The 21182-nt window shown below is 48.0% G+C and overlaps 1 protein-coding gene across 4 annotated transcripts in view; it reads left to right on the forward strand.

Annotated features, from left to right (window-relative positions):
• Window positions 1-21182, forward strand: part of C14H10orf90 (chromosome 14 C10orf90 homolog) — a 203345-nt gene that overhangs the window by 120283 nt on the left and 61880 nt on the right. For 3 of the 4 annotated variants that reach the window (XM_076009708.1, XM_012781379.3, XM_076009710.1), the window contains 2 exons: window positions 8466-8557; window positions 16238-17351. In XM_076009708.1, the coding sequence (XP_075865823.1) occupies window positions 8466-8557; window positions 16238-17351 (1206 nt within the window). Of the gene's footprint in view, window positions 1-920; window positions 1081-8465; window positions 8558-16237; window positions 17352-21182 lie in introns of those variants that run through there. The other variant, XM_076009709.1, reaches the window with a different exon arrangement.

Genomic DNA, 21182 nt, shown 5'->3' on the forward strand with positions numbered 1-21182 from the left:
CAACGGAGACATCACTGCGCTCCGAGCGCCCTGGGAATACCCAGTGAGGGTGCGCTGGCCTCTGTTTGGGAAGCTGCCCACAAAGGCACCGTCCACTGACATAATGACCCATGCTGCCAATGCCTCATCCAGGTGCTCTCACTATAATATGGCGCATTCCACCTGACAGGCAACCAATTACGCGATTTCTCACGTCTCCCCTTTGGCCTGGGCGGTTAACTTACCCTGAAGCTGTGACTCGTTGTGCCTCCTTGAGCCCACTCTGTTCAATGGTTTCTCCAGCTCAGTATTTGCTTTCTAAAAAGTCAGTTTAACTGGTTTTCAACTGTGTTGTTACCTATAAGCTACCTAAAATTTGGCTGGGTATAAATTATATAACAACGTTCACTCTAACTTAGTGTCAAAGATGTTTTACTAAACTCCATGGAAACCAGTTGTTCTTGTAATAGCTTGCGTGGCAAACAGACTTGTATTGCCCAGTTTGTAAAAATTGGTAACAAGTAGATAAAACAAATTAACATTGCGGCATTATTATCTGGATTTCTTTCAATACTAAGAAAACTTTTAAACACAGTAAAATGCTGTCTAGCAAGGGAATCAGCATCATCAGAGTCAGTGAAAAATAAAAAAAAAGTGCCGAGAAGTTGGGGAGAAAGAAGAGAAATTGCATCTGACTGTAGGCAGTGGATGAAATAGCTCTTTGTCTCATTTCTAGCGGTGTTCTGCAGAAAACTTTCACATAATGCTCACACAAACTTGTTGTACTGGTCAAAGAGGCCTGGGACGTCATCCTCAGAGTGGTGACCAGTGCTCCTGCTAACGAGAAATGGCTTGAGGTGGACTTGTCCCCCCAACCCCCACCCCGGTTGCTCTGTAAACATTCCGGCGACTTCCTCAGAGCTTTGAGGTCCTGTGGCTGGAAGGTGGGAGCCTGACTCATTCCGAGGGTGGTTACAGAGGAAAACTGTGGCCGCTTTATCTTTCGTTTAGCCAAGCACATCCTTGTCATTGACAGACCTTGGAAACCGAGTAAAATGGCTTTGAGACGTCAGTGGAGTATGAGCAGACGGTCTGGGGAAGGTACGTTCTGATTTTTTTCCTGCAGATAGAACCTTATCAAAATATAAAATGATATACTCATTTAGGCTGTTCTCAGCCAGCACCGTGCCGGGCCCTGGGAGAAGGAACGAGTCAGATGTCCTATAAAGACTTGGGTCCACTCGGGGAGACAAGAGCCGTGAGCAGATTGTCACAGAGCAGTGTGACAAGGACGCACTGTAGTGCCTGTCGGGGGCACTGGTGTGGGTTGAGACGTGTCCCTGAAAAGAGACGCTCGAGGCTTGAACATAACCCCTGATGCCTGTGGACGTGACCTTATGTGGAAATAGCGTCTTTGCGGGCGTCATCAAGTTCAGATGAGGTCACACGGGGGTTAGGATGGGCCTTAAATTCAACGCCTAGTGTCTTTATAAGGAGAGAGAGATTTGGAGGTGCACAGGGGAGACGCCACGTGAAGGTGCAGGTGCAGGTGCAGGCAGAGATTGGGGCGGGACTGCCACAGCTGAGGGACACAGAGAATTGCCGGCAACCACGAGGGGCTGGGAGAGGCAGGAAGGACCCTCCCCTCGACCCTGCAGAGGGAGCATGGCCCTGCCGACACCTTGATTTCAAACTTCTGACTTCCAGAGCTGTGGGGGGATAAAATCCTGTTGTTTCAAGCCAGCCAGGCTGTGGAGTTTGTGGAGGTAGCGCTAGGCACCATTCACCTTGTGGGGACGTGTGACATGGGGAGAGGTCAGGAAGTGCTTATAAGAGGGGGTGATCTTGGGCTGCAGCAAGGGTGAGGAGTGAGGGGTTAGCCCAGTGGACGGTGGCACCCGTGACCAAAGCTGCAGACATTCAAGCTGGCCGCCTGTGGGCCTGGAAGTGGCCTTGCTGCTGTAAGGGTTCCTGGCCTGGGCTCCTTGGACTCTCAGGAGCCCCTGCGTGTGTGCTTAGGTTTCACACGTTCTCCCAGGCCCTGTTCAGGCAGAGAAATGTGTCCTGTGCATTCAAGTTTTTGAAAGAGCACCTCCCCCCCCACACACACAAAGTCACAAGCTAGAGATGTCAGGGGGACTTGGCATGACCCTGTCCGGGGACGGGGTTGCTGGGGTCACCAGCTTGATTGTGACGTTGCTGAGATCAGACCGGGCAGTGCAGGGAGGTTGAAGTGATGTAAGGGAGCAGAACTTCTGTCTCGGGGTCAAACCAGCCTTGGCTGTCTGGGGGACGTTGAGGAGAGGGGATGGGAAGGGTGCGGAGGGGGTGCCTCCATTTCTAGTGGCGGGGGTACCAGCCAGGTGAAGACACGGGAGGAGGAAGAGGCAGGCATGAGGGGAATTGGGTGGTTCCCTTTTGAAAAAGCCATTTGAGGGGACCCTGGTTCTAAGGCTGGTGCTGGCATGGGGGACCTGGGCCCTTCCTTGGCCAGATCAGTCCATATGCGTTTGGGGACAGGATGCAGAGGGAGAACCCAGAAAGGGGGTCAAGGAGAGAACCCCCAAAGGAAGGATACAGTAGCTCTTATGGGAGGCAGGCAGTGAGAAGACCATAGTCAAGAGCAGATGTCCTCAAATTATGGCCCGTGGGCCACATCCTGCCTGTCCAGGACATTTATCTGGCCCACAGGGTGTTTTTGCCGCCGCTGCCTATCCTACTTAGCAGCTGACTCATCCAGGGCCCACAGTGCGCACTCTCCAACGGTCTGAGAGACAGCGAACTGGCCCCCTGTTTAAAAAGTTTGAGGACCCCCTGGTCAAGATGATCACATCACACAGTTGCAATTAATTGAATTTAAATTTGAAAAGTGATTCTCTTGGAGAAACTTCCATTTTAAAATATTAAAAAGAGGTATTTTTAAAGGTTTGGTGAAAATTCAGAGCAAAATTCGACTAACCTAGGACTAGAAATGAGGAAACGCATTTAAAATCCAAGAAGTGGAAACTTGAGCATGCCTTCCCTGCCTCTGTGAGTGTGGAGGAGATATGAGAATAAGCAGAATTACCAGACAAACCGGAAGCCCTAGTGGGCATCGCTGGGATATTATTTTGATCGAGTGATTCGCTCGGGGACTGTGCTTGTAGGGACGGCTCTGGCAGTACTGGCTACCGGTGGGAATTGCTTGGTATCAGCCCCACCCTATGTTTCTTTCAGTGTCCGAAGATGCTGGGTTTCCCTGCTTTTGTGTTTTCCCTTAAGCCCGTTCGGCCTTTCCCTTTGACCTCATCTTGGGCTGCACCACCTCTTCCCCCCCATCTTCCCTAAATCCTCCCCATCCCCAAAGGCCATTCCCAGGATCCTCCTCCCCCGCCCCAGACTTTTCCCGGCTCCCTTGCTGGAAGGGCTCTCGGTGTGGCTTATTGAGGCTGGGCTGGCAGATCCATGACTTCCTCATAGAGCACGTGGGAGGAGAGGGCATCGCCCCACCCTGTCTCACAGCCCAGGGCCCTGCACACCCTGGGCGCTGCATAGACTGCACCCACATGGCTGCCATTGCAGAAGCGCGCCCCTTCCTCCGGGGAGGAGACCTGGATTCCAGAAGCACTTGGCTCACGGCCTCATGGTGTGCTTGCTCATGGCGGCCGTGGTCTAGAAAGGAGCTCAAAGGGAGGAACGGATTGGGACGTGCCGCTCGGGCTGATTGAGACAGACACGACTACAGTCCGGCCAACCATCTTAGGAGAGAAAAGCTCTTGGCACAGGCTAGTGAGCTCACATGCTCCCCGGGGACGCGGAGGACCAGAGTGCCGGGCACCAAAGAGAACCAGCTTATAAACCAGCAATGACAACAGTGGGTGGCTAATTGGGCTGGTTTTTAATCACCTTCAAAATAAAAGTCCGCATGCTGGCTTCCATGGTGGTTTTATTCTAATTGAAGCTATCGGTGAAAAGCCTCATTTAGATCCTATGCCCACAGACATAGGTTTCCTAAAACCCGCAAGGGGGTTTCTGAATCAAAGCGTTACGGTTCTCTCCTGGGGGCCTCAGACTCACCAGCCGTAAAGGAGCTGGTTGGGCTAAGACTAACAGGTGTCCATGGACTGAGGTGCATGGAATGCCCTGGAAGCCTTGCTAAAGCATGACGCTGAGCCCCACCCTGGAGTTCTCACTCATAGACCTGAAGGTCAGTGGGCGGGTGGGAGACCCAAAACATGCATTTTTAACAAGTTCCTCCAGTGACGCTGATGCAGCTGCTCTGGGGGGCCACGCTTTGACAGCCCCCGCTGTTAAACAGCAGTGTGAGGCAGGACCCTGGCTCAGGTTGGGTTTCCAAGAAGTGCAGCCTGAGGCAGGGATTGAGGGCATGGGGGCGTGGGGCGCTCTTGTGGCAAGTGCCCACGAGACAGTAGGAAACCTGCTGGGGAGAGCCGGGCAAGGACGTTGGCCCAGGCACTGGCCTTTGGTTTATGCTCTGGAGCATGAACAACAGGGTTGTCCTAACCTTTGCATTCCAAAGAGTCACCATGGGCTGTGCTCCCAATGTCAAGGACCATCCTCAGAGTGAAGCTGTGCACCGTTGCCAGGGACCCTCCCAACAGCCGGGCAGGGCGAGGACAGCACCAGCTCCACGTTCCAATTTCATAGATGGGGAAACTGCCGTCACTGATTTTAAGTAATCAATTACGCAAAGCCACACAACTGGAATTTGACCCTGAGCTGCTGACCCCACGTTGCATCTAATACATCCACCTCAGTCTCCTTGACCAGTCTGCAGTGGGAGGAATAACGGTCCCGCCGAAGATGTCCCTGCCCTGATGCCTAGAACCTGCAAATATGCCACCTTACTTGGCAAAAGGGACTTTGTGGATGTGATTAAGTTAATGGCCCTGAGATGGAGGGATTAGCCTGGGTTATCCAGGGGGCTCAGTCTAATCCAGGGGTCCTTCTTAGAGGAAGGCTGGGGGGTCAGAGTCACAGAAGGAGCCGTGACGATGGAAGCAGAGTTTGGAGTGAGGTGGGTCTGTGAGCCAAACAGCGCAGGCAGCCTCCAGAAGCTTGGAAAGGCAAGGGAGGGGGTTTTCCTTAGAGCTTTCGGAAAGGGACACAGCCCCGCTGACACCTGATTTTGGTCCAGCGAGACCTTTCTTGGACTTCTGACCTCCCGAACTGTAAGGTAGTACGTCTGTGTTGTAGAAGCCCTCGGCCTGTGATTCTTTGTCACAGCAGCCAAGGGAAACTCATACACCACCCTCGCTTTTATCTGATCGTGGCGGTTGTCCCTCCTCCTGGCTAGAGCACCTCACCAGAGCTAGTTTTATTACAGATTGTTATGTTATGGGCACTGCACTAAGGGCTAGTTAGTTACGTAATTTAATCTTTTTCAGTGACACTATGGGCAATGCCGTTATATTCATCTCACGGTGAGGAACTGAGGGTGCCGAGTAACTTGCCCAAAGCCACATGTGTAGCCAGAGCTGGGATTCAGGCCCTGGGGCTCTGTGGTCTGATTCCAGTGGCTTCCTGACCACTGTTGCAGTAGTGAGAGTGACCGCCTGTGCCTCGGGGAGGGCTGCCTTGATCCTGCTCATTAACAGTCACAGCTGGTGTCGGTTACCAAACCCTAACCCACACCTCTTCCCTGCCCTAGTGCTCTACGTACCGTGTGCTCGGTGCACTGGTGGCCAGCCTGCATTTTTGCAGGAGGGTTTGCATTGCCCGCGTCATGTGCATGAAGAAACCCAGAGAGGTTCTATGGCCAGTCCGTGGCGGGTGAGCCCAGGGCCAGGCTGGATGCAGACCCAGACCCGTCCATCCCAAAGCCTGTGCTGACTCCAAAGTTCTTAACCGCACACGATGCCACAGGACCAGAGCCAGGTGATTTCCATCTTCGTCAGCTTCATTGCCAGCTCATCCTGATGCACCAGCTCTGCACAGGAATCCAGGCGGCCTTTCAGGTCTTACATTTGTGCTTCATGATAAGTAATCTGTGCACATCATCTTGAATCACTGTCTCTGTCACTCAGTCACAGTCACACATGCAGGCACAGCCACATACCTGGATTAAAGGTGATGGGGCTCACTGTCACCCAAGGATGAGCCGAGACATAGCCAGGCTTTGGATGGGTCATCGGTGGCTCTTGAAGTTCCATCAAGCCATGTCCCTTTACAAATCTGGCAGCCTTGAAAAACTAGAGCCTATCATTTTCCCCATAAAATGCTTTAACTTACAGTCACATGTTGCTTATGGACAAGGATACGTTTTTTTCTTTTTTTGCAAGAAAATAAAACATTTAATTTAATAACATGAACTACTTTACATATGATGTATATGATGAAAAATTCAAGTATACTAATGTAAGGAAACAAGGTTTTCAGTTTAAGATAAAAGAAATACAAGTATGAAAATCAAAGAAGTAAAAATCTGTTAATACATCTGAATCAGGCACTTAAAAATTGCCAAAGAAAAGCGGTAACTCCACAATGAAAAAAAAGATTGCTATAAGACAATATTATATCAGTGTTAAAGCTCCTGAACTTGATAACTGTGTAACATACTGTGGCTATGTAAAAGAATCTTTGTTTTTAGAAAATATACACTGAATTATTATATTAAGAGTAAAGGACAGAATGCATACAGCTTATTCTCAAATGATTCAGAAAAATATATAGACAGAGACTGATAAAGCAAATATAGAGAGACTGATAAAGCAGCTGAAGAAATGTTAATTGATGAATCTGGGCAGGGGGAGGGTACAGGAGATTTTCGTCTGTTCCACCTTTTCATAAGTTTGAAATATTATCAAAATAAAATGCTTTTAAAAAAAGTGAATCAGAAATATCACAAAACTCAAAGTTTTATCCCCACCCTTGTATTGGTCACTATACAAGTCACCTAACACCCTTGCATTGTTAGGTGATTTGGTCATTGAGCAAAGATCATAGAGTGCACTTAAACCTAGATGGTGGAGCCCACTGCACACCCGGGCTATGTGGTATAGTCTGTTACACCTAGGCTACCAACCTGTACTAAATGCTGTGGGCAGTTATAACATAATAGTGACTACTTGTGTATCTAAACATAGAAATACTACAGTAAAAATACCATATAAAAGATAAATGGTACACCTGCATAGGGCACTTACCATGAATGGAGTTTGCAGGACTGGAAGTTTCTCTGGGTGAGTCGGTGGGTGAGTGGTGAGTGAATGTGAAGGCCCAGGACATTACTGTATGCTACTGTAGACTTTGTAAACACTGGATGTTTAGGCTGTACTAAATTAATTTAAAAAATTAAGTGATGGCCATGTCACTGGGCAATAAGAATTTTTAGCTCCGTTGTAATCTTGTGGTAACACTATCACGTATGTGGCCCATCATTAACTAAAACAGCATTATGTGGTGCATGACTGAACACCTAACATTTTTAGTGAACTCCTTGGCAAGCTGATAGGCAGGGCACTAGCAGCTGGGGGCCACCCCTCATAGCCCTTTGAAAAGTCACCTTCCCTGGAACACCTCCACCATGGAGGCAAAGGGTGGCTGTGCACACCGGGCCTCAGGCCAGGCTTGCACGCTCATTTCCACGCTCATGCTGTCTCCTTGTGCTTCGTTCACATTCCTGCATCAGCAACCTGGCAAAGGCCACCGAGAGAGACCTTCGGGGTGGAGGGCGCTGCCACCTGCAGCTTAAGGCCACCTCAGTCTGCCCAGGGCCCCGGGCAGGCATCTCCGTCACGCTAGCTTCATCTAAGGGAGTTTCTACTTGGGAGCACTTCTCCCCAGGCCTCCATGGGGTGTGCAGGGCAGGTCTGGTGGACGAGGAGTCTCCGGTGGAGAGTGGTTCCGTAGACGAGCTAGTGGACGGTGAAGCCAGACCTGGAACCCAGGTCATCTGGTTCTGGGTCCAGTGCCCTGTGCAGCTGTCTTAGCCATCCTTGTGGCAGGTGTGCACGGAGGGCAGGTGTGTGGGATTTTACACAGTGTCTCATAATAATATTACCAAATCATCCTCAGATGTTCTAAAGTAGTTTTCATGTCAGTGTGCCGTCCATGGCCCCTCCTGTAATGGCTGTATTAGAGACTGAATGCAAGTTGGTCTTGCATTTCAGCCTTTCTTAACTCCAGTGGTGTTGGGAAATCTACAGATGTGATTGTCTCTTCCGCTGGGTGTGAACTTAGGACACTGGTGAATGTGACAAGGCTAAAATTGTGCAATTGTGACTGAGTCTGAGGAACATAGACAATTGTATGCAAGAAGGAATCTTGCAGCCTAATAAACCAAGAATGAACTCAGCCTAAACAGAGAGGAATGGAATGAATGAGGGGAATGTTCAAGGTTTTGCCTTGGCTTAGACTATACAGGATTCACTATTGTCAAATATAACATGTGAGTAGCTGACAACAAATTTTATAGTAGAGTTATATATTCCATTTTAACCTTTTATATACACTAAAAAGTAACAATATTGTCTCCTCTTGTCTAGGGTTACGGGACAACCACTACAGTACAAATGATCAAATTGCCCTTAAAAATCTCCAGTCTGAGGTTACAGAGAAGAAACCTCACTTCACCAAGGTAACATATATTTCTAAGTTCTAGAGGAGTCAGCAAAATGCACCCAACTGTAAAATATAATCACTGGCCTACTTGTGGTGTGATTGCATTTTATTTTGTTTAGTCAAAAATTGAATTAGTGCAGCAGAAAATCTAACCACCAATGACTAAAACTTGTTACACTGAAGTGTGCACTATATATTTATTTATTCTTTTATAATCTTCACCCACAAATGGTAAGTTTGCAGTATCATGAGAAAATATGGTGATCGATCTCAATTTTAAACCAAAATTAATCTTCTGGAAAGAAAGAGAGAGAGAGAATTATGCCATATAGCATTTTGAAGGTGGGGAAGAGGTACTTTGAAATCTAATAAGCTAGTATAGGCTGTTGTACCTGCAAAAAGTGTCAGTGGTCTGATATAGGAAAGAAAATTAGAGGTTATATTTATAAAACGAAATGTTTCATATTCTAGGGAACAAAAGAACTCTGTGCATAGCGGTTAATATTGTCAACTTACCATATACTAAGCTCTGTCTCATCCACTGACTCAGTTAATCCTTCCCACAGCCCCAGGGGGGTGGGGGGGTAGGTGCTGTCTTATCCCTATTTTGCAGATGGGAAAACTGAAGCCTCAGTAGGTGGCTTGCCCCAAATCCAACAGCTGCACAAGCTGTCTGGCTCGGAGCTTCTGTTCTCAACTTGCTGTAAGGGACTGCGGTAGAGGAAGGTTCACTCTAGTTAACAGACCTGAACGATATGGACTTTCTCACCTTAAAACGGTGTCTAAGTTGCCATAGTTTACGAGGCGCCTGCAGTCTGTCACAGGTGGATATTCTGCCTCTAACTTTTGTGATTCTAAGAGCAGAATTATAAGAATCCATCTCTCAGATTAAACAGCAAAGATACCCCTTACGTTTTTATTTTTTACTCTAAATGCGTGTCTTGGGTATCACGTTGATTTAGCTCTGCATTTGACAAAGCTCACCATTTCCCTCAGAGAGACCTCAGGCCCCAAAGCCCACCAGATGGAGAAAGGATGCAATTTGGGGTCCTGAGATTTAGTCATCAATCTTTAAAGCCCTGTCTCCGCAGAAGCACCGAGCTCACTGTCCTGAGGTGTAAAGAGGCGTGGCTGTAATCAATTCGCTCCCTGGGAACAGGGGCAGGACCCTGGGTTGCCAGAGGAAAACCAGAAAATGAGTGGGAGGAGCAGTGGATCCTTGGGAGCCCTCCCTGGGAGGAGATACTGCTTAGCTGGGGGCGAGACTGAGTTGGGGAGGGCCGTGGGGGCAATACCGCTGGGGTCGATTGCTCTTCTTTTAAGAAAGATACCAACTGACAATCTTTCCCACCTGTTTTTCACATTGCGCTGGCAAAGTTTGGCATTTTCCTCTGGATGTCAAAATTAATGAGAGTCTGGTCAGTAATGACGACGCAGATCTCCGGGGCCACGTGGCGGGATGCCTAGAACACACGCACACACACACACTCACACTCGGTGGGTCACTGCCTGTGACTGAGTTCAACAGCGCCTGGAAATCGCACCGCCCGGACATCTGCTCTGGAATTACCTGGATCATCTAATTTGGCCAGGAGTGTGACTTTCACATTTCCCTCCTAACTTTGAGCCTCTAAAGCCCGTCCCTGTGTGTGCTATAAGGCTGCCCTACGACGATGAAATACGTCCACGGATGCCCTGCCTTTGTCACTGCTGTTAATCTGCGCCTGTCCTCCGAGCCTGCGCGAGATCGATCACCCTCCCTTCCAAAACGCAGTGGAGCTGTGGCAAAGATACGAGGGCTCCTCTTCTTGCCAAATGATTATTTAAAAGGAGTGAAATATGGAACAGTTCTCTTCTTTAAAAAAAAAAAAAAAAAGCTTAATTTCCTCATAATAAAAGTAATGGCGACCCCCTTGTAGAAACTTAGGAAAATACAGAAATATATGAATAAGAAAATATTTATATATGTACACTTTCCGTTATTTTTCTCATGCATTTTTAACATAAAACTATAACACATATCAACTTTTATCGCCCTCTCATATTACATAATATCCAGTCAGAAGCAATTTCCTGTGTCATTTAAATTATTTGTTATTTTTAATTTCTGTTAAATATAAGATGCAGTTATTCATACCATGATTTACTTACCCACTCCCCCTTTTTAAAACAAACAAACAAACAAAAAACCCCAGTGATTCTTGGTGGCTGCAGGGGCTGGGAGGAGAAAGAATGGGAAGTTATTGTTGAATGGGTATAGATTTTCAGTTTTATAAGATGAAAAGAGTTCTGTTAATGTATGGTGGTAATGGTTGTACAACATTATGAATGTGTTTAATACCACTGAATTGTACACTTAAAATGGCTAAGATAGCAGATTTTACATGTCTTTTATTTTATCATAAGAAAAAAAAACTGGGGAAAAAAATGACTCTTTCTGGCTCTTCACTGCTATATATACCACGTCTAATCTTTAGTAACTGCATGGACAGACAAAAGTTTCACTATGGAAAGTAGGAAGAGCTCAGATTTTTCCATCTGTTTTAAAACTTGCCTTTCCCTGTTGCTACGTACCAGAGTGGGAGCGTGCGTTAGAAAACGCTCTTTGATTCAGGATAAAATGCCACCGGGCTGACAGATCACCTAGTGATGATGATCTCAGGTTGACTAAGCAGGGGGAGGCGGGTTTGCAGCGAATTTGGGGGTGGATGTACTCAAAGAGTCCGTCGGCAAAGACAGTTGCAGGTTGAGTAGCAGCAATGGGGAAGGAGACAGTTTCAAGGTAGAGACTGGCTGAGACGCTCGTTCTCTGGAGAAGGAATAGCTGCAGGGATGGAGGTCTCCTCTCTCCAGGGGCTCAGGATCTGATTTCTCTGATCCCCCACTGCTGGTCTCTTATTTCAATTAACGAAATTATGCCCTTCTTACTAATTCCTCTTAAGCCACAAATATAAAGTTAAAAACAATCAACAAAAAGCGTAAACGACAAAAGGCAGTTACCAGCACTGCAAAAATCATGTTTGGAACAGTTTTAAAAAATCAACATCGTAAAGCAGCATCTATGAGAAAGAAAATGTAAAAAAAAAATGTGTTTCATGATGATGGTCGGGAAATGGATGGTTTACTACCAAAGCAAGGCACAAAACCCAGCTACTCATCTGACCTCTCTCCGACTCGAATATTCTCCTTTAAATAGGCGATGATTTCCTTCTTCCTTTCACATCAAATCTTATGTCAGTTAATTTTAGATGAAAGGAATCTCTTTGCAAAGAGATTGTTTAGCTAACCCAGTATAAAAGGCAGATGGAGTGTCACCCTGAAATAGCTTAATTGGGGAAGATATTTGATATAAACGATGTAATTACTTTCTAAAGAAAATTTGCCCAGCTTTAAAAGTAGTAGGCTATCTTAGGAACATTAAATAACCCCCTCCTTCTCATCTCTTTCTTCCTAAACCCGGAAGATGGATTGGACACAAAGCGATATGTCATAGTCTGTTATGAGCTGAATTTTTCCCCCCACTCCCCATCTAAAAATAAATTAATTTATTGAAGTCCTAACCCTTGGGATTCCCTCAGAATGTGACTGCTTTTGGAGAGAGGGTCTTTAAAGAGGTGATTACGGCAAAGTGAGGGCATTAGGGTGGGCCCTACCCAATCTAGTCAGATTATAAGAAGAGAAGATGAGGACCCGGACACGAGGCGGAGGGAAGACCCTGGAAGGAAGCTGGCCCTCTGCCAGCCAGGGAGAGATGCCCGGGAAGGAACCAACCTTGCCAACGTCTTCCTCTCAGACTTCCATCTCCTGGAACTGAGAAAATAAATTTCTGTTATTCAAGCCGCCCACGCTGCAGCACTTTGTTACGGCGGCCCTAGCAAACTAATACAGAATTTTAAGAGGTTGGGTCTTCTCTTTAATGGGTCTCACTGAGAAAATAGGATGTGATAAATGGGACTTCCCGCACCAGGGAGTCGTGTGCATAGAAGAGCAAAGAGCCCGCCAGTGTTTCCTTTCCTAGTTCTCGCAGGTTGCTATTTGGGGCTTTGGTCAGAGCCAAGTCTACACGCTGAAAAAAAATCTACATGCTAAAAAGAACGTAGCACCTTACACATACATAGTAGGTGCTCAACAAAATGTTAGATGAGTAAATAAACAAATGGTTTGATCATGGCTGTATGCTATGAGTAACAGAATTTGCACCTAAAAATTATACTAATTCTACATGTCTGTCGAAAAAATTTCAGTGTATTGGGTATGTAATAAGTTATCTCTACTTAAGCAATTCATTGTAAATTCCACTGAAATGTGGTACAAGTTTGGTGTAAACACCCCTTCCTGCCCCCTGGGTTGGGTCTTATCAGATATCCTCTGACTAAGGCTGGGCTGTAGGAAGAGTAACACCCACGCAGGGTCACATGCGCATATTGTGAGAGGCACTTTCATATACCTCCTCTTTTTTGATCCCTACATTTTCCCTGTGAGAGAAAGAGGGCAGGCAGGCATTTCTGTGGACCTGGGCATTCGTCAGCATTGACCCCCCCCCCCAGCAGCACTGTCACCCTGACATACCGAGAGGCTGCAGGGCTTCAGACATGAGTGCAAATTCATGCCACTCACGATTGCTGTGCCCTCATCCATTTGCATCTGACAGAGCCAAAATCATAGTCGTTGTACTTGCCAGGCCCCAGGTAATGAAGTGGTGGCAGATTCCTTGTTCCATCCTTTGGGCTTCTGGGTCCTTCTGGGATTATACTCACGCCTTGAAACCCCCCAGCACAGCCCCAGGGCATCCTTTAGCACCTGCAGCCAGGCCAGCATTGCCACAGTCAGGGTGTGTGCCAGGCTTAGAGGACATCCATTCACTCTTAGGAAGACACCCCTGTTTATACCAAGGCCAAGGCTCTCGTGGCATCTGGGTACCCTCTTGATGTCAAGCACCACTGTATGAGGAAGCCTGGAGTTTCCACAAAAGAATCACCCCAGCTTTCTCCTTGCTCTGCTGCTGTGCAAGCCAAGGCCCTGTCCAGGGTCCTGTAGCCAGGGTGGGCACCCCAGGCTCCGGCTGGCTTCCAGGCAACCTAAATCCTAGCTCAGCCTCCTTCCCGCCATGTCCGTGCAGAAGAATCCCCTGGGAGCTGGTTAAAAAAATGCAAATTCTGAGCTTTATCTCCATAAACCCCTGTGCAATCTAGGTCCAGGGAGAGAGGGGTCCAGAAATCTGCATGTTTACCCCCGTCCAGGTGTTTTCTACGCAGGTGGTCACTGGTGCTGACTTTGGGAAACATCACACTGTAAAATAAGACGGATCCTGCAGTTTCCAAGATGGGTATTTGTTTTTTCCTTCAAAGATCAGTGTCAAAGGAGTTCCTACTGGGCATGATTATGCACCTCGTAGGGTGCATGGGAACAATTATTATCGGAACTAAATTTAACCAAAATAGGAGGGACTGCATACCAAGTGAAATGGGCGCCAGGTGCGCTTCAGTTTTCTTGTGCGGAAGCTGCAGTGATGAACAATGCCGCTGGGGCAGCGGAGGGAAAATGCCACCGAAGCATGGGGCTGCCTGCTGGGACCGTGCTGGAAGCTCTCAAGCACACTGGTGCCCGGGCCTCCCTAGCCAGGGACTCTATTTTAACTGTTGGAGGAGAGGCCTGGGCATCAGGGTTGGGACGAGCTCCCGGGTGGCTGAGACCTGCTGGGGAGGAGGCCCTACCTCCCACGGCCCGCGGCAGAGCCTGGCCTCGAGGGAGTGGTGCCCAGAGTGAGCTCAAGCGTGAGGTGGCGGTTCAGCTGAACGGGAAGGCTCATGTCCCCATTCTTGAGTCAGTGCTACTGCAATGACCATCTGCGTTTTGGAAAAAAGCAGCCAGGGATATTTTGATTTTTTTAAAAAATGAAGTAAATTTTTAAACGACTCTCCTATCCATTATGTTTTTCCTCTTTGTTCATCCCCTGTTATCTTAAAAAAAAAAATCCACATATAAGATGATGGATATTATCACGAAAAACAAACCAGCCATTTCTCTTCCCATGCCTGACAGTGAGGTCACAAAGCCCCTCGGATGGCTAGGACCATACACGCTGGTCCTCCTACGGCCATGTGGACCTGCAGTGTCAAATGTCCAGCCAGAGGAGAACATTCAGTTATTTGAGGAAATGAATATTAATCAGGTCCTGAAGAAAAGAAAAATGCCACCGTGTTTGCTTATCACATTCCTTATCATATAGGGAAAGTATATACCCCAACACGTACAGGCCCTTCCTTTCCTTTAGAAAACCAGCAACCTCATGACTCCATCTGTGTTTCTCAAAGTGTGCCGCACGGATCACCTACATCAAAATCACAGGGAAGTCGGTTAAAATGCAGATGCCTGGGCCCCACCTGTGCCCTACAGAATCAGAGTCTGGAGCCTGCAGCTGTCATATCCTGGGTGAAGCTCATGCAAGTCGGGGTGTGAGAGCTGCTGCTCCGGGGGCCGAGCACCCCAGTTACGCCTTCAGACTTCCAAAGCAAAGGTTCCGTGCAAGCAGCAGGGGCCTAGTAGCTGCTGGTATCCCGGTATGACTTTGGGTCCTGTGCAGCTCCATGCAAGGGTTCATTTTAAGCACGTATCACAATGTCAAAATGGGGGCCCAGGACCTTGTTAGCATCCGCTAAGCGCTGGGGTACAGTCAGTCTCCCATGTCATTTTCTGTAGTGCGTTCTACATAAACAACAAAACCAAAATGAGGGCAGAGGAAATTCTTCTTCCTGGTCTTGACCTGGAGAGATGCTTTATTAAAAATCATGACACTATTTTGGACACACTAGCGATTTACTGCTGGGACATATAAGTGGCCAATTAGAAAGGATTGAAACACCTCGATCATTAAAAATACTGGTCGGAAACTCACGCGACTGGTCATTGAAACACAGCAACATTGCATCTGTCTCGGTCTCCGCCCCAACCCCAGTTCAGACGAGTTGAAATCATCTGATTGTCACTGTTTTTGCTGGGGCAGGCTTGCACACTTGGGCCTTTGGTTCCTGTTGTTTTGGTCTCTGAACTTTGATTCCTGTGATGCTAGTGGCAGGGAGTGGCGGAATAAGAGTCTACACCAGCAGAGGCGGAGGACCTAGAGGGGTCTCGGGCAGGGAGGACCTCCAGGGGTCTCAGGCAGGGAGGACCTAGAGGGGTCTCGGGCAGGGAGGACCTTGAGGGGTCTCGGGCAGGGAGGACCTCGAGGGGTCTTGGGCAGGGAGGGTGTCCAGTAACCACACTCCTTGTTGCCTTGCAGTCATGTTGACACGTCTCCCACACAAACCTGCATCCCAATCCCAGCCCGCTTCCCGAATCCCGTCTTTTATCTCCATCGAGGCTTGAACCTGTATTTGGGGGTTCTGTGGCTTGGTGGAGGTGATTATCAGAAACAGACAATCCCCATCAGCACATCATTAAATAAGCTAAGAATAGACACCCAGTGAGGAAACCAGTTCAGCAGTCGGGCCGATGTTTCCAGAATGTGCAACTTTTCATAGACAGATCTGGGTTTCCCGCGCAGAGACGGCGTCAGGCGTGCAGTAAAAAGCCCTGGACGAGAATGTCTGAGTGTCAGGAACCAAGTCCCCTGGCATCCTGGTGGCCCTCCCAAGACAGTTTACTGCCTGTTTTACAACAGGCCGCTTGAATAATCCACATCTTTTTCCATTTGCAGGAGTCTCTGGCATCGCAAAACACAAAAATGATTTCCTCCATAGTCATCTCCCAGCTGATCGATGAGAATAATAAGTCAAGAGACCGCGGGGCCGTGCTGCCCCTGCCGTGCGCCATCTCCCGGCCTCCTGCACGGCACCTGAAGCAATCTTTGGCCAACCGCAGCGGAGTCAACATTCACAGGGTGTTTGCTCTACTCCCCGGCAGATTAGGAATTCCGACACTGGCGGATGAGCGAGGACCTGAGAGAGAACTGCCGCCCAAAGAGGAGAACCCATGTGGTGGCCCCCAAAAAGGGTTTGCATCCATCACCATCACGGCCAGGCGCGTGGGCCCGCCCGCCAGCACCCTGGTGTGGGGGACCGTTGGGGGCCCGCTGTGTCCCAGGTGCGGGGCCCAGGACCCCCTGCTCCAGGACCCCCCGGCTCTGGCCGAGAGTGCCCACCCACGGCAGCACCCAGCATTCTCCAGCAACGGCTCCGCAGTCAGGCTGCAGGTTCCTGAGGCCCATGCACGGCTGTGCGAGGGGCGCGAGTACTGGGTCACCCACGTGGACGACAAAGAGACCAGGTTTTCCTCAGACGCCGCACCGCCGGGAAAGGGCCCGCTGGTGTTCAGTTCCTGTGTCCACCTCGGGGTGTCCCGGCAGTGCCCGGATTCAGCCTACTACTTACATAAGCCTCTCTCGGACCCCGCTGGGCAGCCTCAGATTGCCGGCCCCCAGACGCACAGATCCGTCCTGTCGCTCACCCTCAACTGTAGTTCCCACAGGTTGACAGCAGATGGGGCAGATGGCCTGGCGAACGGAGAGCCAATAGGCAGGGCCCTGACGCCGGAGCTCACCCAGGGAAGCCAGAGCCTCCTAGGCCCGCGCTGGGACCCAGGCGTGCAAGAGAGTCGCTTGAAGGGAAACCCATCCCTGGGGCGGGTGCATTTGGAGACTGGCCCATGCCCCTGGAGCAGCTCCCCTCCGCCGGGAAACACGGAGTTTGCAGGTGTGGGAACTAACCAGGTCACTCTAAGAAAAGGGACAGGGGACCATGCGACACGTTGTCACCCCAGCGGTCGTGCCAGCCAGCTCTCCATCCACATTCCTGGCTGGAGTTACACAGCAGGTGAGTGGCGCGTCCATCCGAAAGGGGGCGACGGGTGAACGTGCCCTGCCCGCGTGGATCTAGCGTGGGCTTCTGCTACGTGACGAACCCCAGAGGCATTTCTCCGTAGAGCCGCCTTTGACCTGCTCTGCTCAGAGTTGACAACGGCTAGCTCCGTGTCCTCGTACGAGTGGGCAGATTTTCTTAGATGAGACTTCTGTAGATTATGAGAAACCTTCCCTCACATTCTTGTTCCCGGTAGTTCCAGACCATCTGTAATGAGTAGGAAATGATCACCCCCACGGAAAGTCGATTTACACCATGCCCGAATCGCGTGTTCCGGAAACAGGATGAGAAGAACAAAATGCCATCCACCCCCAGATGTTTCATCTCTCTGGTGCCAAACATCTGCATGTTTGGAAGTGTTCAGAGTTCTGCACTTTTTGCTTTTCAATCACACATAGTCGGTATTTAGGAGTTAGTCTCATAAATATCATAAAATCCTTGACCACAAAATTCCATAGTGGAGTATATATGTATGAGACTGCATGCGAGAGAGAGAGAGAGAGAGAGAGAGAGAGAGAGAGAGAGAGTGAGTGTGTGTGTGTGTGTGTGTGTGTGTGTAGTAATTACAGGACATTTTCTAACTGAGGCAAGTCAGGGACTCTCCATGCCAGACAGTTTTCTCTCTCTCTCTGGTTGTGTCTCCCAGGGCAACACAGCCTGGAAGTGTTGTCGTTCGCAGGGCTGGGCAGAATTCCCCCAGTGGGCTGCCCTGGGGCCCCCCACCTTCGTTGGGGAATGGGAAGAGGAGGGCAGGCCTTTTATGGAGCAAAGAGACCAGATCTCATTCTTTCTCTGTCTAAACTTCTGATTTTCAACTTTACTTTCTGTGAGAGACCCTGGCGTATGAATTTGTGGCTTTCCGTGTGGAGAAAATATTTAAAGATAAATAGTAGTGAAATTGAAAATGCAGTATATGAATAGTAATTTTATGGTATAATTTTTGTCCATTAAAACTTTATTAATTAATAAAAATGACTATAAAACATGTAAAGTATAATGTGCATAGAAATGTTAAGTGATGTAATTAATTTTTACAAGCGTACATATATCGAACGCTCAGAGACTTTTAAGGCAATTTTGACATGGCTTTCAGATTGATTAAACCACTGTGATGCCTGAATCTTGCAGACTTACTGCAGGAAGGAAAACTCACGCAGTCATCAGCGTTTCCAAGAGAAACCCCACGTTAGTATTTAAAGAGATTGCTCAAGCTAAGCACTTCATCTTCCATCTTGGTGAAGATTCCAGAAACACACAACCTGCATCGTTGTTGCTACCCTGGTTGAAGCACATCCTTGTCTTTACACCATGTCTCATGGTGTGAAACAACAATTTGGATTTATAGTGCTTTCCAGCAAAGTTTCTTTAAAAAGAAATAGAGCCAGATCTCAAACATTCGTCTCAGAGGAGAGGAGCAAGAGTGGAGAAAACTCCAATTTATTTTTTGGCTTTGGTGCAGAGAGCATTTAAAAAAAATTTTTGTTGTTGTTGTTGTTTTGAGACAGTCTCACTCTGTTGCCCAGGCTCAAGTGTCGTGGCATCAGCCTAGCTCACAGCAACCTCAAATTCCTGGGCTCGAGCAATCCTTCTGCCTCAGCCTCCCAAGTAGCTGGGACTACAGGCATGCCCCACCATGCCCGGCTAATTTTTTTCTATATATTTTTAACTTTTCTATATATTTTTAACTTTCTATATATTTTTAACTCTATATATTTTTAGCTGATTAATTTCTTTTTATTTTTAGTAGAGACTGGGTCTCGCTCTTACTCTGGCTGGTTTTGAACTCCTGACCTTGAGCGATTCTCCCTCCTCGGCCTCCCAAAGTGCTGGGACTACAGGCATGAGCCACCTTGCCCTGCCCAGAGAGCATTTTTGATTGTGACTTTATGAAATGAGTACTCCTGTAAAGGATTTTCTTAGGCAAATAGTGTGAGTTAATTCTACATCGCAGGACCTGACATCCCTCAGAATAACCACACATCCCAAATATTCGCCCGTGGAGCACGTGCATCATGAGGCCTTATTCTACTGTTAGAGGAAAGAGATATTCCCAGAGGCCAGGGGGGTCTTGAACACCTTCTTTTAGAGTTGCTGATCTGTTCTTTCCAGCTCAGTGAATGTGGACAAGCAACACTCTCTGGGCTTATTTTCTTCCTCTGGGTGGACTGAGTGTTCTTGAACATTCCTTCAAGTTAAAAACAAAAACAAAAACAAACCCAACCTCTGCTCTATTTGCCTGAGGGGGGATCTACACCTCTGGACCCCTCAGTCACTAAGTGCAAAGCCACAGAGCCTGAGTGTCCACTGACTGGGGCACACTCACCCGTGCACCCGGACCCTTGTGCTGGGTGCTCTCTCACTCGGAAGCTCATTTTCAGTGGACTTCACTTCTCAGGTGACAAGAAGGCATTTCTGTCCATGCTGTAGGATTCTTGCCTAAAATTTCCAAGGACAGGTCATTGACTGTAATGACCACAGCCTGTCCTAGAGCAATCTGCACGATGTTTCGGGGTGAGCTTGCTGTGAACTTCAGTCTTGACAGAGACTTTTTAGCCTTAATGGAAGGGCCTTTCAGACCGTGGCAGTGCTCATTAAAACTCAGGGGAACTGTTTATATTTTCCTGTCTGAAACTGGAATCTTATCTGAGGCGTTCTTGACAGCCTCCTGTGGTTGCACATGCTATTAGCAGTCTTCAGACTTCTTAGTTGCTGAATCCGATTCTTTTTATCTGGGTTCCAAAGTACCTCGTGAGCAGGATCCACTGTAGGCTGACTCGCTGGCATCCAGCTGCCTGGTAGGTACAGCCCAAGAGATTCTGCAAACCTCTGCAAGGCAATTTTAGTGCTAGCCATTAGGTCACTGGACAGAAAGTCTTGCAAATTGCATTCTTGAATGAGTCTCCAGGTTATATACCCAGAGAGATTACTAAGATTAGGGAAAATGGGATACTTAAGAAACATGCAGTACAAATAGACCGTGTTTACTGAGACAGCATTCCAATAGACACGTGGGTACCTGCTCTCCTTTCTGGGGCTGAGAACTTGGGAATTGCTTCTTTCTTTGCTCATCTCCTCTGTCCCTGTATGTTTTATCTTTTCATCACTACTGTTGGAAAGCATCCTGCTAGCACCATGCAGGAGGCCATCGTACAAATCCCTGCATCTATTATAAGAAAACATTCCATCGCCATTATTGTCGCCATCATCATCATCATCATCGTCACCACCATCATCATCATCATCTTATCCTTAACCACAATATTATGTTCTGGGAATCCCAGGTGCTAGGGCCTGGACTACATCCATTAATTTGAATTATTCAAATCATCTGTAAAGAGAGTATCATTATCCCTATTTTGCAGACATGACAAATGAGTCTTGAAGGTAAAATGATTTGCCCAAGTCCACGTGGCCATTAAATGCCAGAGCTGTGTATTTGGACCTGCTGTACCCTTCTCGGTGACAGCCCTGCACAGAGCAGTTAGGATGGTGACTCTCTCAACAGCAGGCCCCTTCTCCACTGTCACTGCCAAAGATGGTATTCAAAAGCTGCTCGTGGACGTGTGGAGTAACCCCAGTATTTGGTGGCCAGTTATGCTGCTAAACTCTATTACCAGAGTTAACTGTAAGTTAATTTCTGGTGGCATGTAATAAACCATGTCATTTGATGCAGTTAAAATTTATTGGCTTGGAAATCCTTCCCGGACTGAGATCTGGTTCTTTGTGGTGTTCTAGGGGATGTACAATATCGATCCAAATGGTTCCCTCCTCACTGAACGTGCATGC

Source organism: Microcebus murinus, chromosome 14, assembly GCF_040939455.1.
Source record: "Microcebus murinus isolate Inina chromosome 14, M.murinus_Inina_mat1.0, whole genome shotgun sequence".
Classification (NCBI taxonomy): Eukaryota; Metazoa; Chordata; class Mammalia; order Primates; family Cheirogaleidae; genus Microcebus; species Microcebus murinus.